General features: G+C 42.5%; 1 protein-coding gene across 1 annotated transcript; it reads right to left on the bottom strand.

The window, feature by feature from the left end:
• Positions 1 to 6,777: 6,777 nt before the first annotated feature.
• LOC137795945 (protein Wnt-2b-A-like) lies at positions 6,778 to 14,716 on the bottom strand. The gene is made up of 5 exons (XM_068593541.1): positions 14,442 to 14,716; positions 11,671 to 11,891; positions 10,508 to 10,785; positions 9,503 to 9,767; positions 6,778 to 7,007 (listed from the first exon to the last, which is right to left on the bottom strand). The coding sequence occupies exons 1-5, from the start codon at positions 14,624 to 14,626 to the stop codon at positions 6,778 to 6,780; spliced, it is 1,179 nt and encodes a 392-aa protein (XP_068449642.1). The 5' UTR covers positions 14,627 to 14,716.
• Positions 14,717 to 16,450: the final 1,734 nt, after the last annotated feature.

Raw genomic sequence — 16,450 nt, 5'->3', positions numbered from 1 at the left:
CAACTTCTCAGCGACCCACCGGTGCCATAATCATACTCCATACACTCGTGCTCGAGGGGCGAACAGCAGTAATGAAAATCGCTGTGGAGGATTGTTGACGGGTGCTCAAGTGTCTGCTCTCAGTGCCAGAGCGCGGTCTCATGCTGCATGTCGAAACACGAGTTGTTCACTGACCTCCGAAGTGCATCAAAGTCACGGTAACGGCAAGAAAAAGAAAGAAAACGTAAAACAAAGGGTAAATATATTGACAACAAACATTTCGTAATGATCTTCTCATGTCCTGTTTGATAAGATAAGAGATGTTTAAGACATTTACAACCTGGATGGCCAAAGTCAGAAGGGATAATAAGAACAAATAAAATATTGAAATGATGATCTGGAGCATATATTTGTGTGGAAAAGTCACACAGGGTTTAAATTATGTCCCATACAGACACTTAGTCTCCAGTGGAAAGATGCAGTCCTGACAGTTGACCCACTAAATGAGAGTTTGTGTGCGCCGCCAGCTCACTAAGATCACCAGCACCATGAATTAATAAACTCTTTCGGCCCGGGACCTTTGCCCAATGTGTCCCTTAAGATGACAAGAAGTTTGAGTTGGACCTAAATCTCCTAAAAGATCAGCCTCAAGTCAAAGCAAAAGGAAATGTGGTTTCATAGGCGTATGAGTTCTGACAATATGAGGTATTTCAGTTGGGTTTTGTCTTTTCATATTTTCTGATGACCACCCAGTGAGTTGATGATCAGCCAACAGGCAACATCGGACTGCAATGCGTCACTGAGACTGCTGACCTCTTCCCTTTCTGCCGAACTGTGCATCATATCTGACGCACTACAGCTTCAAGAGAAGCAAATTTACATCTCAAACAGTGTCAGAGATGTTGAGAAAAGTGTATTGAAAAAAATACAAAGAAATGAACTCAAACTAGTTCATATAGGCTATGTGTTTTATATTTGTATTTTTTGAAAAAGATAATGATATATATATATATATATATTTATATATTTATATATATATATATATATATACATATATTTATATATTTATATATATATATATATATTTATATATATATATATATATATATATTTATATATATATTTATATATATATTTATATATTTATATATATATATATACATATATTTATATATTTATATATATATATATATATATATATTTATATATATATATATATATATATATATTTATATATATATATATATATTTATATATATATATATATATATTTATATATATATATATACATACATACATACATACATACATACATACATACATACATACATATATAATTGTCTGATTTGATTTACCTCACAGTCGTGAAATATTATAAACACTTTTATTAAGATATCCCACCTGCCGGGAAACAAATCAAACGCACCCTCGTGTGATTGGGCGGTCTATGTAAACCATCAGTCAGAGCCTTGCGCGCTGGTTTAATTTATTAGCTGCAGACCCGTCTGAAGCCACAAGCTACAGCTAATGTCGCGTTTCATTACGAAGCTCACAGTCCTATGTCGTGCAGTAATAAACAAGCAGAACTCCCCAAAATCTGCTGATCCTGCCAGAACTCGTCTCAGTAATTAATCAGCTGCGGGACTCAAACGGCTTTTCAAACCGGAAGCAGTTTTCCCGCCAGCGACACGCAGCTCCACTCCTACAGGTGCACTCCGCCTTCGCTCCACCAATGGTAAAGCTGCGTTTGCTCACGTGCTTATTGTCGGCGGATGTCTTGGCGCTGCTGTTGCCTGGTAAGCTGTGCTTTGGCAGTTTGGAGTGACCTGACCCTCCTGATGCTGCTGGCCGCCATGTTGTTTCCGTGCAGGTTTGCTAATGAGCAGTGTTGTTGTCTTGTTGTTTTAATGCTGGTGGTTATTGTCTGGCACAGTTAGTTATGGTGTTTTTTTTTGTTGGGGATATTCTCCAGCTTGAATGTGTTTGAGTATTAATTACATTTAGCTGAAGCTTTTATCCATAGCGACTCACACAATAAGTGCCTTCAACCATGTGTACACAATCAGAACAACAAGTACAATTTATTCAATAAAGTTAAACTTCAAAGTGGTATAAGTAAGTGCCATTTAAGTGCTACTATGTGCTACTTTCTTTAAGGTATAGTCGATAAAGAAGACGGGAAGATAGTGAGCTCATTCCACCATTGAGGAGCCAGGACAGCAAACAGTCGTGACTTTGAGTGTTTATTAATGAGTTGAGGTTTCCTGGCATATTTCGCCCCTTTCCTTTTTTTTACTTTGTTATTTTATTCACTCCATATAGTAGAGCATATCGTTGTTTATTGGCTTACAGAAGGTAAGCTTCGTGGAAAACTTGCTGTAATGTCTTTCATACCATTACTGTGTCTATATCACTTCTGCAAATGATCTGTAATTTGCAAGATAATTCCACTTCATGTCGGTCGGCTGAAATGAATTTAGGGGTAATGCATTTTGGAACATTTAACATGTGTGTCAACAGCCGCGTGCCCTGCTTGAGAAAGACGCTGAAACCCCCCAATATCTAATTTTATTGTATGTCCCTGGGGACATAAACATAAGGATCTGGAATACTGCTGCGGAAATATAATTCACGTTGTGTTGCCTTTTAGTTTGTGGGAATCGTTTCCTTTGTCAATGCTATAGAAACATACTGTATGAGAGATTTATAGCTGGATTCTCCCGGTAACAAATGAGTATGATGTCACTTGGCAAGGACAGTAAACGCACTACAGTAAAGCAGCTATAGTCAAGTCCAATTACATGTCCATGTGAAGCCCTTTAATTACTGCTGATAGGGTCATGAGGGGCCACCTCTCTTCCAAGAAAAACAGTGAAACTTCTGGGACAGATTTTCAACACTTTCCCTAAATATTCTAGCGAGCAACAATTTCACAACGTATACACAAATCAACATATTTCCCATATTGCTGTACATCATAGATATGCATCAGTGTTTTGAATCAGTCGGACAAGTTCAAGGGGAATATTAAACATGTTTAGTGTGAGACTGACACAACACTGAATCGTTCTTGACTCATTACAGTTTGTAAGCATGGATTACAACATTCCTCTCCCCTGGCTTCCCTGAATGTGAAACATCCGTGTGGACCACACTGTTAGTCTTTCCCCCGGGCCAATTTTAGCCCTGAAATGTTGTCAAATTGAGATGCCCATTTGATATCGCTATGATGACAGAGGATGCCTGCCATGCCTCTCCTGTTATTTTTACAGAGTTCAACTGGATCGCACATTGTGGGGGACAAAGCTCCAGGGATACTATGACAGAGTTAAACACCAGCAAAGTAGTATTAATCCACTCTGTGCGTGCACAGCTTAGCTAATTGCTTGACAAAAACCTACTTCTCAAAGACAGTCCTTTGATTTCCTTCAAGATGGGTTTATTTCAACTTTGGAGATGGAATGAACATTAAAACAGCAACATCGTTGGTTGCAATATCTTCATCCTCTCCCTGCCATTTAACTAAATCATGGCTAAAACACAGGAGACCAACTGAGCTGTAAGAGAAGGAAAGACCTCTAATAGGAGTGACAAGGGGGGATCAACACGGTTTAATATAGAGCCAGAAAGGTATTTTCGGACTTGCATTTCTAAGGTATAAATACCTCCCAAGACAGTTATACAATTTAGGACACTGTTGCACCCAGCGCAGGACAAGAAAAAGCTTGACTCGGGTGTAAAAATAAGACATCTCCTGCTGAAGTATAAATATGTGTTTACATTGGCTAAAATGTAAAGTTACAATACATCTACAAAAGAATATTCCAATCTTTGAATGCGATGCTGGAGCTGTGAATATCCCAGCGACCTCCGGTACAGTCAGTATGACATTCAGCCTCAACCTCTCCATGAGTTCATAGTATGCAGATCAGCAGGAATAAAATGTAACATTTCATAATGGATTTAAGTTGTCTGTTTTTGCTTTATCCCGTTCAATTGAGCTGGGGAATGGAAATATTAACTTTTGAGAGCCAGAGCAACCACAGACCCAGGTCGGCCTCCCCCCGCAGTATCGTATACACCTTTTCTAATCTTTAAGAAAAACACAGCCAACATGCTCTTCATTTACATTCAAAACAGGCTCTTTTTGCTCGCAATTAACTTTTGACTTGTGAACGTTTAACACGGCGTGTCATTTGGCTTGGCTCAAAGCACTTTGTTTCGACTCCTCCTCCCCCCTTCATTACGTGGACTTCCAAAAATTAGTGGACCCTCGGCATCAACAGCTTGTTGTCAGAGTCATTTAGATCTATAACGCCCCTCTGAGGGTTGTGTCTCCAGTGGCCGAAGACGATGTCTGGCTGCATTACCAGATGTTGAAAAAGTCAAATTCAGGCTCCACAGCTACTTCACTGCTCCTTCTGCAACGTCTTGGCCCAGTTTCATGAAATACTTCAGTCCTCACAAACCAGTCGGAGCCAGTGAATATGCGCACAAAGGACTTAAAGCGCAGTTGCAAAAGATTGCATTGTAAAAATATTCTGTCACAATGCAATGACGGGGGAAACATGCTGTGCTGGCTTTTTAGCAACTTAGCTGCATAACCTTCAGATGCAACTCGGCACTATGAAGCATACAGAGAGTATGACAATAACTGTTTTTTGAAATGGGGTTTTCATACAAATATTAACTCTTTTAAACGGAAACTTGTGTTTTAATATTTTCCCATATAATTAGGTTCTTCAGCGTTACAGTACATATCTAGCTGTTCATTTTTAGTTAAGATCTCCGACAATTTAGCAGCATATGAATGTTTTTTTTAAATGTACATTCTCAAGCCATCAAGTTTGAGGGAAGGAGCATTTTACGTCATCTGAGTAAAATACTGTAAGATTTTTTAAACATGTTAATAGCATTCTGAAGTTTACTGCCATCAAAATAGAGACATGAGTGGTGGATGAAAAAACAAGAAACGAACATGGCCAAGAGAGACTAGAAGTAGGTAAATTATGGCAAATAACAAAAGCTGCAGGCCCGATGGATAACCAGGTGTTCAGATCAAAAACAGCTGCTGTGGTAGCTTCCTGTTAAAGGTACTGATTAGGTTGCAATGGTAGGCCATTTTTAGAAAATATCACAATATTAAGGTATGGCGATACACGGTATTACATTTTTATGATGAATATTTATAGTAGTGTTTACAATGGCCCTTTAAGGAAAGATAATTGAATTTCAATAAACAAAATAAAAAAACTGATTTAGAAGATGGTATGTTACTATAATATATTTTATGATTGGAGTTTAATGTTGGCAGCACTATAGGATGTTAAATGAAAAGAAAACATCAGCTGTACGCTTTTACAATGTCTTATTGTTAGCAATTACTGTGTATATATAATACAATATTAAATACTGTAGGTGCCCAACCTTACCTCACAAACAAGCTCAGTTGTGTCAGGTTTTTCAATTCCACAAATGAGCAAATGTGACATTACAATGATACATTTTTATATCGTGGTACACCCCAGGTATACCATTACAACCCTTTACTGATGGTATAAGATTTAGGTGGGTCCATTTTATATTATAAATCTGTGAGTTTTAGGATGTATCAGACCACAAATCACTGCACAGCAGTTTGGGTTATTATTGCACTGGATTTGACAACTTTGGAGTCCATCACCTCAAAGATATCGTCCTGCATGACTATCATCAGCTGAAGCTGTTCAGTAATCTACACAGAATGTGCAGCTGCATGTATTTGAATGGCCGACAGACAACGTTACATTTTTGACGCATTAATTGAAATGTACCTGGTGTGTGTTTTTTTGCGGTGGGTTACGCAGTTCTATTGTCTCTTTGAACACGGTCTGAGGACAGTTGCCTGAAGCTGTCGGAATAGCGGTGAAACAAACAATTAAAACCAAGAGCCAGAGGTAGAAATGATAAAGTTCTCCATAAGGAAGCACAGCTAGAATGTGTTCACAGACAAAATATGTGGGATCCTGTATGAAAAGTGGAACTCTTTCAGACGCCACTCCAAAGTCCAGATGCCGCTTCATTGTTCCTGTTGTTTTTTACCCCGTGAACCTGCTCAAATTTTGCTTCAAATGCAGCAAGTGTGCGTCCTCTTTAACTCACCGTCTTTTCTTGCTCCTTCTGTGTGCGGTTCCTTCCGGTTCACAGCGTGAATATGTGATCTTATTCGAGCAGAAAGCTCCCTCCGACCTTTTGCTGGTTTGTTAGAGTTGCACTCATTAGCAGCATTTGTCTTTTTTTGTATTTTAAATGAGTTTGTTGCAGTCCAATGATATCATTTTGAATGATAGTGTCAGTGTTTATACAATATCTCCAAATATTTCTCCATATCTTTCATTCTCTCTTCAAGCTAAATATTACTGTAAATATGATCATCAGCATGAGCAGGATATCATGTGCTCACACCATCTTAACATACTATCAAACAAGCGGACATCACCTATCTCTGCTTCAAACAAGGGTGCTTTTACAACAAAACTATACAATATATTCAGCCGTTTTGTATCAAAGATTCAACGTTTGTCTTAAAAAAGCTCAACAAATTCTTCGAAACACTTGTCAAAGGAGCACACAATCCATAACTGGGCCTAATTTCCAGTTTAGCATCAAAGTCTGTGAAATCTCTGCTTCATGAAGTGTCGAAGGATCAAAAAGCCAGAGAGGTATGACAATAAAGAGATCCCAATTCTATATCCCATAATAAATTGCAGTCATTCGCGAGCAAGTTATTGAGGACGTGGGATTGGTCGGGTCTCCTCGTTAGGTGATGTCCAGCCAATCGGGACGCTTGTGCGGCTTGCAGGTGTGAACGTCCACCAAGTCCTCGCAGTGGCTGCACTCCACGGCGCAGCACCACTTGAACTTGCACTCGCACTTGGTGACGCGTTTGACACGCGTGGTGTCGTAGCCCCGCCCACAGCACATGACCTCGCAGCCGTCTGTGCCTCTGGAGGACTTGTTGCACACTCGGCCTGCTGTACCCAAGGAGCCTGGAATGAGAAGTATTCAATATTTGTGTTGGAGAGTAAATCATTTGGTCACTCGTTTGGTTCGCAACCTTTGACAACACATGAACACACTTTTCTAGTTGAAAAAATGAATGCTACATAGGAAAATGAAGGTGTTGTTTATATAAGTTTCATGTTCTCATATTAATAAAAGTATGAAGAATAGAAGTAAAACCATGATTGCAGCCTTACCTTGACACCATGTTAACCAACCAGAAATGATATTGTGGAAGAGCTGCAGTTGCATACTTATTGTTTTGACTCAATTGCGAACATTTGATCTTGCTATTTACATTTTTTGCGGGTACAAGCTGCCATTGGCCTCCCTTTCCGCTATCTGTTTTGCAAGTGTACCACCTCTGCATGTCTGCTTAGCACTGCCCAAGACGATTGTGATGCATTACACATCAATATTTGATCCAGTGGTGATACAGAAATAGTGATAAGTGCGGCTTTAAAGGAATTATAAATTGTTTTTTAAGTGTGAGCGTCGCGCACCTTTTCTGTTGCGCATACTGTAACGCTGTAGTCACCGTTCTTCTTCAGTGGTTGTTGGTGCTAGTCACATTTCAGCTCAACTTAATTCCTCTTTGGAGAACCTCCAGTGATGACATACTGCCGATGTCCAGAACTGCTAATCTTGGCAGTTGACCACCTCTGAACACCACAATGAATATTTTGATGCTGAAAACTGAAACGTTTTTTTTTTTTTTTTCCACACTTCTCGGCAGGGTGTTGGCTTCCAGACGCACTGACAAAATAGTCTCGGAGACAAACACAAAAGTGTCCACGTACCCGGGTGTAAATTGTAAGCCTGAGATCAGATGCCATGTCTAATAACAGAGCATCCCCGAAGTAAAGAAACGAGGATAAAAGGAGATATTCCCCTCGGGCTCTAGGGAGTGGAGCCCAATACTGACCAAAGGAAGGATTTGAAAAATAAGCCTTCATGTATCCTTAGGCTATGAATTCCTATACAATGGAGATTAGTGGTGAGGAGGGTGATAAACTTCTTTTTAAGATCACCTTTTAACAAGGAAAGACAGCCTTTTTCCTCTAAGCGAACACACCTTCATTACCATCAGTTGTCACGCTGCAACCAAGCTAACGGCGACGAGGAGTGGGAGAATCTGGTCGTCCCATCATGCCCTCCTCACTGATGCCCTGCGCTATCTCACCTAACCCATTAGCAGTGAGCGAGTGAACTCCTTCACGCTCTATTGAGAAGAGAGACAGAGCTTAACAAGGTAAAGCAAACACCAGGAATTAAAGGGGATGTTAAAGGTCAAATCGTTGAACGTTAAGCTGCGAAGGAATGCAAGCCTCCAGTGGACGAGTCTCTGATTCTCATAGCTCCTCTAAGTGACGCAGGAACAGCCACCTGTTCGACTCGTTTCTTCACAATATACTTGATTTTAGCCAATGTCGGCCCGCTACGATCTACCACATATAAGAGTGTAAGCTTTTGTATTGTGTATTTGGGCGACGCTCTAGGAAGCAGTGTTTGAGTGTATCTTGAATGGCTTTTATTCTGAAGGGGGAAAACAGAAAGAGAGGTGCGGAGAAATGTTTCGGGGGGAAAAAAGACGAGAATAAAGAAGTTGCCGGTTTGGCTGAACGAACGAAGCATCGTGTTCTTATTTTTCTTATTATCATACAGCATAGGCGCAAGATAAACCCTCGGCTACATTGGTGGCAGCGGTGGGATTGTCTTGCGCCTAAACTGTAGAATAGAATAAAAGCCATACAACAGACACTGCTTCCTAGAGCGCCGCCCAAATACACAATACAAAAGCTTACAATAGTTTCTAAATGAGTTTGGCTGTTCATAGCCAATCATCTACTCGGGACGTTATGTCGACTTAGTCTGTTGACTTTATCAGATACATGTTGGTGCTTTTAGGGCTGATCAACTATCATGTGCTGCAAAGATGGCAGAATTCTGGTGGGGAAACTAAAAAAAATAGAGCCCGAGCAATACATTGTCTGGGCCAGTGCATTTGGCGATATTGGTTTATATGTTGATTGAAAATGGACCAAAAAATATACACATATATATATTTAAATTTAGAAACGTTTAGGTAGAGTGTCCACCAGAGAGACCCGACAAGTTCATTTCTTGACTTTAAAGTGTCTCGGTACATATCTTGGTCACAATTCTTACGAAACAAATGCAACGCTTCCTAATCCAACATTGTTTGTTGATGTTATGTTTTTGTGTAAATACCAATTTATTGGATTTCTGAGCACACAACCTCTTAAAACTGAAGCAGGGCGAAATACCAGAAGGATTGTAATTTGAGGTAACTGACCCTTTTTAAAGGAGTAGCGTGTCATTTTGTATATGTACAGCCACCACTGTCTCACAGTCTTTATTTCCCCCTTTTTATTCACGTGCATACACGTTTTCATTATTTAAAGAAACAATATTGAAACTCCACAATGACAAAAACCTAATCCCTCAATTATTCCCTCACCTGCTGAGCGGTCCGTGAGACAGTAATTCGGTGAGGTCTCGACATACACCAACTCATTCTTGGTGCTTCCCTTGAAGTCCTTGTCGGCCACCATGAAGCCCGTCCCGTCCTGGTTCATCGTCACCTCGATGGCCGTGTTGTACTTCTTGCGGAGGTAGTCTCCCGTTCGCCGGAAGTCGGACATCGCCAGCCAGCAGGTCCTCAGAGAACAGGAGCCGCTGACCCCGTGACACTTGCACTCCAGCTTCATAAAGCGCTTCACTGCCTGGAGCAGAGGTCAAAGGTGACAGGGTGTTAAGCCTACGATGTTGCCCGTGGCATGATGGAGGTGTTCAGCGCTTCTTCACTCTGCCTGGAGTTTACTTTGAGTTATGTTCCTAGTGAGTTATGTACTAAATCTACCGGTGACAGCTCATTCATAATGTATGCTGGAGTGTGCGCGTATTAAAGGGATATTATCGTGTCCCTTATACATAAGGATGTTAATTCTGGTGAAATATACTACTGTCTCTCATAATCTTCAGTGGGACACTTATACGTACAGAAATAAGTCGCTCCACTGCGACATAGACTGGTGTTGAAGCCCCATATGTTTTGAGCATAGCTCCGATTTATAATTGCTGTGAAGCTCAACTAAAATATGTGTGCGATAGCAAAAAAACATAAATGTGTGCGTATAGGGGCGGGGAGGATCTAACAGTCGATGCGCAGTGACTCACAATGAGAAGGAATGGTAAGAAATTGACCTATGAATTATAATAGTGACTATTTATCTCCAGCATGGTTGTGGGCATTAGCCAATATGTGTGTGTGTGTGTGTATGTATAAATAGGTGTATGTGTGTTTTAAGGAGCCAGTGTGTGTGTGTGTGTGTTTTAATGAGGCCAGAGTACATGAAAAGGCATCAAAACTGAGCTTTTTTTAAATAATAAATAAATAAATTCTCAACCTGAAACCACCGAGGCCTCCCACATAACTAGTCCCAACGTAACCCCCGCTGCTCACCATCCGCCCGCACCGGTTGTTGTGCAGGTTCATCAGGGCTTGAGCGTCTTTCACCATCCTCTCTCGAGCGTCGACGAACGCCTTGGCAAATTTGGTGCCATAGTTGATGTTGTCGCTGCAACCGCCCCAGTCGAAATTGCCCCGCTCGTCGCTCGCTCGCCCTCTCTTGTGGCCGTCGCAGTTGCAGATCTTTAGCTCCCCCTGACTGCAGGCCCTGGTGATGGCGTAGACCACGCCCGCTGAAGAGATCGCGTACACGAACGCCGCCTCGCGGCTGCCTGGGGGGGAGCGGGGGGACACACAGCAAAGAGAGCTGTCGTCATGAAATCCTTCAGGAAATAAGTTATTATTTTCTATTTTAATTTACTTGCATATTTTCTTACTGATACTTTTTATTTGACTGAGTCGTAAACATAACGGAAACCACGCCAAGTCTTTGCTAAGACTCAAGCGCCTCTTTTAGTGGCCGAGCTCGCTGTGTTCATGCACAGTAAAGCCACCTCTCTCCAGTATCTCGCTGACAGCAGGAGCACAAAAATCATTCCATTTATGGTGGATGGTCCAGACAGGAGTAGAAGCAACGTTAAACTTTACCATCGCAGTCCCTCTCGCTCTCCTTTCACCTTTTTTTTTTTTTTTAATTCTGCACAGATGGCAGCTTTCTCCGTCACTGGGCTGTGTTTTCATTTCAGACAAGAGGAGATTTTGGGGGTTATTTGGTCTGGCTTTCCCACCCACCTCCTGTTCTCATTCCTGCTCACGCAATGAAGCAGAACACAGGCGATATGTCAGGGAGTAAAGCTTTGTCTGGCTGCCAGAGACATCTACCCAAATATTTACATCTCCTATTACTGTTTATACATCACCAGTGTGGATCTCTCGATCTGCTACTTGTTTTCGGAGAACATCCACTTTCCCAATCTTCTCTCATTCCAGAGAAGGTGGAGAGAAGACGAAAAATCAACACTTTCTCTTTCTGTTTGTCTTCTAGGACAAAGTTGATTTAATAAGACACCTATTAATTCTGTGCTTATCTGGTAACCGCCGAGGCATTTTACGAGGATGATTAACTTGAGTGTCTCTGGCATAAACAAGCACTGTCACGCACGCACAAGGAACCACACAGATAGAAGCCCCCCTGTCACACATGTGCAGACACTCACTTCTTAGCATCACCCTGCCAAACACAGTGTGGTCCCGGTCCAGCGTGCTGCAGTTCCAGCGGTGGTGTCTGAACTGGTGCTGGCACTCCTTGATCCACTCCTTGGCGCCCTCGCCGATGGACTGCATCAGGTCCGGGTGGCGCTGGCACAGCTGCCGCTGCTTGTTCACCAGGCCGGGAATGTTGTCGCAGATCACCCGAGCACCCAGCGCCCCGATGTACCTGCAGACACGGGGGGGGGGTGAGTTAGAGTTAGAGGGGCCCTCTGTCGCGCTTGTTCATCCGGTGAGGCGACAACTTGGCCACGTGCCAAGTGTGAGAAAGGTGACCCATAATGATGTCATCAAGGGTCACCTCAGCGTTCGGGCAAAACGGGTTAGCCACGTTGCTAACTTTTTGTTGGTGCCAATAAAAAGACTAATTTGGCTAGTTTTGCTGCGCTATACGTTTGTCGTGGTCCGTGACGAGTAAATACAGACGCAAACAAACGAGGTGCATCGCTTTTTGAATAGCTGAATAAGTTGTATGAGGGGTAATATTTTATTTAAATATTACTGTCAGCAATGGCAATTTTGCAGACATTTTGCCAATGGCTTGTTGACCGGGAGACTGGGAGATATTGAATAAGTCATAAATTCCTAAAAACTTCAACTTGGTGTTTGGGAGGGACCAGTTCCTCATCCTGACCAAGAACAAGCCAAAACTATGAGCCGCCAAACTCACCACCCAACGGTTCCTTAAAGTGTACATTTCACTTTTTTTTTACACTTTTATTTTGTAATCAAACAAGATTACTATTTGTTCGATAAATGTAGAGATGATTGTCGGTGTATTTTGTTATTTTTGGACTGAGCTTGGCCGGCTGTCACCGGTCTTCATGCTAAGCTACATTAGCCGGCCGCTGCTTGTAGCTTTTATATCTCGAGAACAGACAAGAGACACACAACTTCTCATCAAGCTCCCGGCGAGGAAGCAAATAAAGTTATTAGTTCGTCAAAATGTCAAAGTTGTCCTCTCAATCGAGATTACCGATCGGACTCCCGCTAGCGCGCCTCCATTTCTTCACCCCCACACCCCATGTCTTCTCGAGACTCCAATATTCAGGACGTAGAAGAGATTATGAAATTCCTCACGTTCAGTGGAAAGCATCTCTTTCCCTGTGACGGCCCTTTGCTTCCTGCTCCATTCAGACATAATCCCGTACTTTGTGGCAACTCTTAAAAGGGTGGATCACATGCTTGGTGGTATTGTGACACTGGGGGGGGGGGGGGGGGGCTCTCTTATCAACAGAGGACAGTCATCTACAGTGCAAGTGACCGCTCAGGCTTTTTCCCCCCCAGCCAGACAGATCAACCCCCCCCCCCTCCCTCTCCACCCACCTAAGCCTGAACGCTCCACTCTCCATCCGGATATCATTATAGGCCCTAATCGCAGCCACATTTGTGTCGCCTGGCCACTGAGACAGAAAGGACGGACGTAACAGGCATTTTCCACTCCCGTTATGGCTCTCCCGGTCCCGTTCTGACTGCGACTATCTGCCTGAGCAGTAAAGCAGAGCAGAGGCACTACTTGTGTTTATTGTGTGTTGCGCATGCCGGCGGTGCCAAAAGACCCCTGACTGTCTCCAAGAGGACACACACGGAGAAAGCCAGAGGAAAGAGGGGTCCTGTGCAGCAACACACATGGTGCTCATCTAAATTATCGCAATGGTTAAAAATAGGCCCTAACAATACCAACCAGGATTAAATACGTATTAATCATCTGGACACAACGCTTCCAAGACTCTGCTGCTCTGTGTCTCTCTCAGTTCCTCTGGAATTTCTCAGTGATTTGATCACAGGTTTTTATTTCATAATATATTTGCATAAGGGATTATTGCCCAATGGAAAATAGGATAACGTATGTTTTTGGCTCTCTTGGGAAATTACAACTCACCTCCTTATTTACAAAGGGGACATTTTTTAATCTAAATCCATCTGTAAAACAGAGGCTAATTGTTATGGGCTGCAGGGCTGCACATAGAACATGTAGAATTAGAACATCTCTGGTTGGTTAAATATAAAGTGGAAAGCACGTCAAGTTCAATTTCTGTAAGCGTGGCTGATGCATGAGACCAACTATTTCAGGTGGGTGGGATGAGGGGGTGCTTATACCTCCATGTTTTTTTTTCTTCACCTCCGAGCATTTAAAACCTCAAGAGAATTATCATCAAGGGGCATTTATTCATGCACCAGTGACAGCACCTGCCACTTGCTTCGAGCAAGATGGATGAATAGGGGAGAGCCCCCCCCCCCCCCACACACACACACACCATTAATCTTGATAAACACATGACACACATTACTGTGCCAAACATTTCACTTTGCATTGATGTTCAAAAAAAAAATACAAGAACAAAATTCCCATGCAGAGGTGACCAAAAATGAATGTTTTACCTTTGACCTTTTATACAGGATGTCAATGTTTGACTAAAATAAAAATGCATTTAAAAAAAACAATGTGTCTTTTATCAAGATGAAAGTTTCAGATCATGTGTGACAATTAGGATCGGTTCCATCTTTCTACCTGACAGAGGAAAACACATGAGTTCATGGTAAACTTTGAGCGTTAAAGACACGCTTTTTGTTACGCTCACATCCAAACTCCATTCTAGGAACTTTTCCATAACTCCACTTGGGCTTTTTAGTTTCATATAGATGTGCATCTAATGAACAAATGCACCGTGCGCGTGATTTGAAACCTCAGCAGACGCGCTTGAGCGCGCTCACTCACCACCACGACGAATCCACCCTGGGTGTGAAGAAGAGCAGGAGCAAAATCAAAACGAAGTAAATTTTCTTGATGGGTTTGGAGTGTTGTTGGCCTTTCGTCTCGTGTCTGCTCCCCATAGTCCTGCTGCTGTCTGCCCCGCTCCGAGCTTTCATCAGATAAAACAACATGGTCCCCCCCTTCTTCATGTGTTGGCAGAAGCTGCACGACCAGGTGCGAGAGTCCTTGAGGCTTGTCTGCTGTCCATCATCTGGGAACAAAAAGAGCTTCACGCGGGAAGGAACATGCTTTTTTTTTTAAAAAAAAAAGAAACTTCACCGGTCCACGTTTAATAAAGCCATGCAGATGCTCCGTCTGTATCCATCATATTCAGCAGCGGCGGCGGTTCTTGGGAGCAGAATAAGTCCTCCGCGCTCAGATGGCTCCAGCAGTCTTGTATCAGCTATAGATTGCAACTTTTCTCCTCAGTTGTTGCGCACTGAATGTAACAGCATGAAAGCTGCTAAGGAGGAGAGGGGGTGGGGGGAGGGGAGGGGGGCGATGCTGTAATGCGATGATGGCGAAGTCTCTTCAATCAGAGAGGCGCGTCAAGTGGAAGAAACCGTGTCCGTGGATGGGGACAGGCGTGACGTGCACCTTTTTCCTCCCTGCAGACGGGAATGAAGATGCGCACCGCAACGCGCAGCGCTGCGCTCCAGTGCGTCAGCTGTCTGTGACCCCCGCCTCCCTCCCTCCGCCCCCCCCCCCCCCCCCACACCCCTTTGTCTGAAAATGACAAATAGCGGTATGTAGACCAACAGACAGCAGGGCAGGAGATGTATATATTTAGGTTGATGGAAAGTAATCCTGCCTGGGATATCTACAGAGCAATGCGTCCAACTTGTTGCCATTTCGCGACAACCATTTCAACTTAGTCCTGCACAATATTCATTGTTATATTTATGGCCTATCGTGTCTCTGAGAGAATTGCGTCTCTGAAAGAATTGTGCAATATTTTCCAATGGACTTTATTTGTTTTTGTGCAGCATATTTTATTGTAGAGTAGTTCTCTAGGAATATGGAGTTCATAACCCGGACTGTGCATAACACACTTCATGTCTGGAAGTTGTGCAACTGAACCAAAGAGCCTCCTCGGGCATTCATGTTAAATATATAAATATTTACTCGCAGGGATTATAAATCACATCGATACAAATGAAAACCCTAAACCATCGGTGTTTTCGATGGAAAAAAAAGGCAGGTATGGTCGTGATGTCTGCTTTTGGGTCAGAGGAAGCCTTCAGCTATGAGGGGTCAAGCTTTCCTGCTAACAGGAACTTAGTGTCTCTATAGAGACGGGTAATCCTTCCCATGGGGCTTTTCAGACATTGTTTCATTAGCTCGCTGGTCCAACAGTTATGTCTAAAATTTCTGTTTAAATCAATTAAAATTCATTTGCATCAAAGCATTTTACCTTCTGCACAACACAAGATACCACATACGACGAAGACCTCTGCCCAACAGAGGAGAGATGGCTGGAGAAGCATGCAATAGTTGCTGTATGCACAGAATAGACATGTATAATGAGAGCCAAACTGCACAGAGGAACAGAAAGACGCTACTTGGTCAAATAAAACACTTCTAACATGTGAAAAATGTGAATAAAGACATCAATCAACTTCCAGGTGCCACTCTGACAGGACTGAACCACAACCTCCTCTCTGACACAAGAATCTGGAAATAGGACTTCACATACAGATACCAAAACGTGTGTGCGTGTGTGTTTCATCCTACATTTCAGAGTTAAATAGATGGATGGTGTGCACCTTGAGAGCAAAATAAAGAGGTTAGATGAACAATGTTGTGCTTTAATAAACTATTGAAGCATAAACCTCACCGTGCGGTCCGCTTGGCATTCTGCATGGACAGCCACCTTTTTGTTGGGAAGTGTAAAAATGGCCGTTGTCAATGATGACACTGTATTATTTATACTGTATATCCAAAACGGACTGAAGGATACAGGGAAACATTTG

The sequence above is a fragment of the Clinocottus analis genome, unplaced genomic scaffold (genome assembly GCF_023055335.1).
Source record: "Clinocottus analis isolate CAN_PGR_092001 unplaced genomic scaffold, fCliAna1.0.p SCAF_3, whole genome shotgun sequence".
Lineage (NCBI taxonomy): Eukaryota > Metazoa > Chordata > Actinopteri > Perciformes > Cottidae > Clinocottus > Clinocottus analis.
Note: the sequence above shows the minus strand (reverse complement) of the source record. Positions and strands in the feature narration are given on the sequence as shown.

What these genes read in the sequence shown, in the direction of transcription:
- LOC137795945 (XM_068593541.1), bottom strand. Translation starts at nt 14,626, where the DNA reads ATGAAGAAGGGGGGGACCATGTTGTTTTATCTGATGAAAGCTCGGAGC. An exon ending in AGGGTGGATTCGTCGTGGTG is followed by an intron (nt 11,892 to 14,441) that starts GTGAGTGAGCGC and finishes CCGTGTCTGCAG; the next exon opens with GTACATCGGGGCGCTGGGTG. An exon ending in TGGCAGGGTGATGCTAAGAA is followed by an intron (nt 10,786 to 11,670) that starts GTGAGTGTCTGC and finishes GCTCCCCCCCAG; the next exon opens with GCAGCCGCGAGGCGGCGTTC.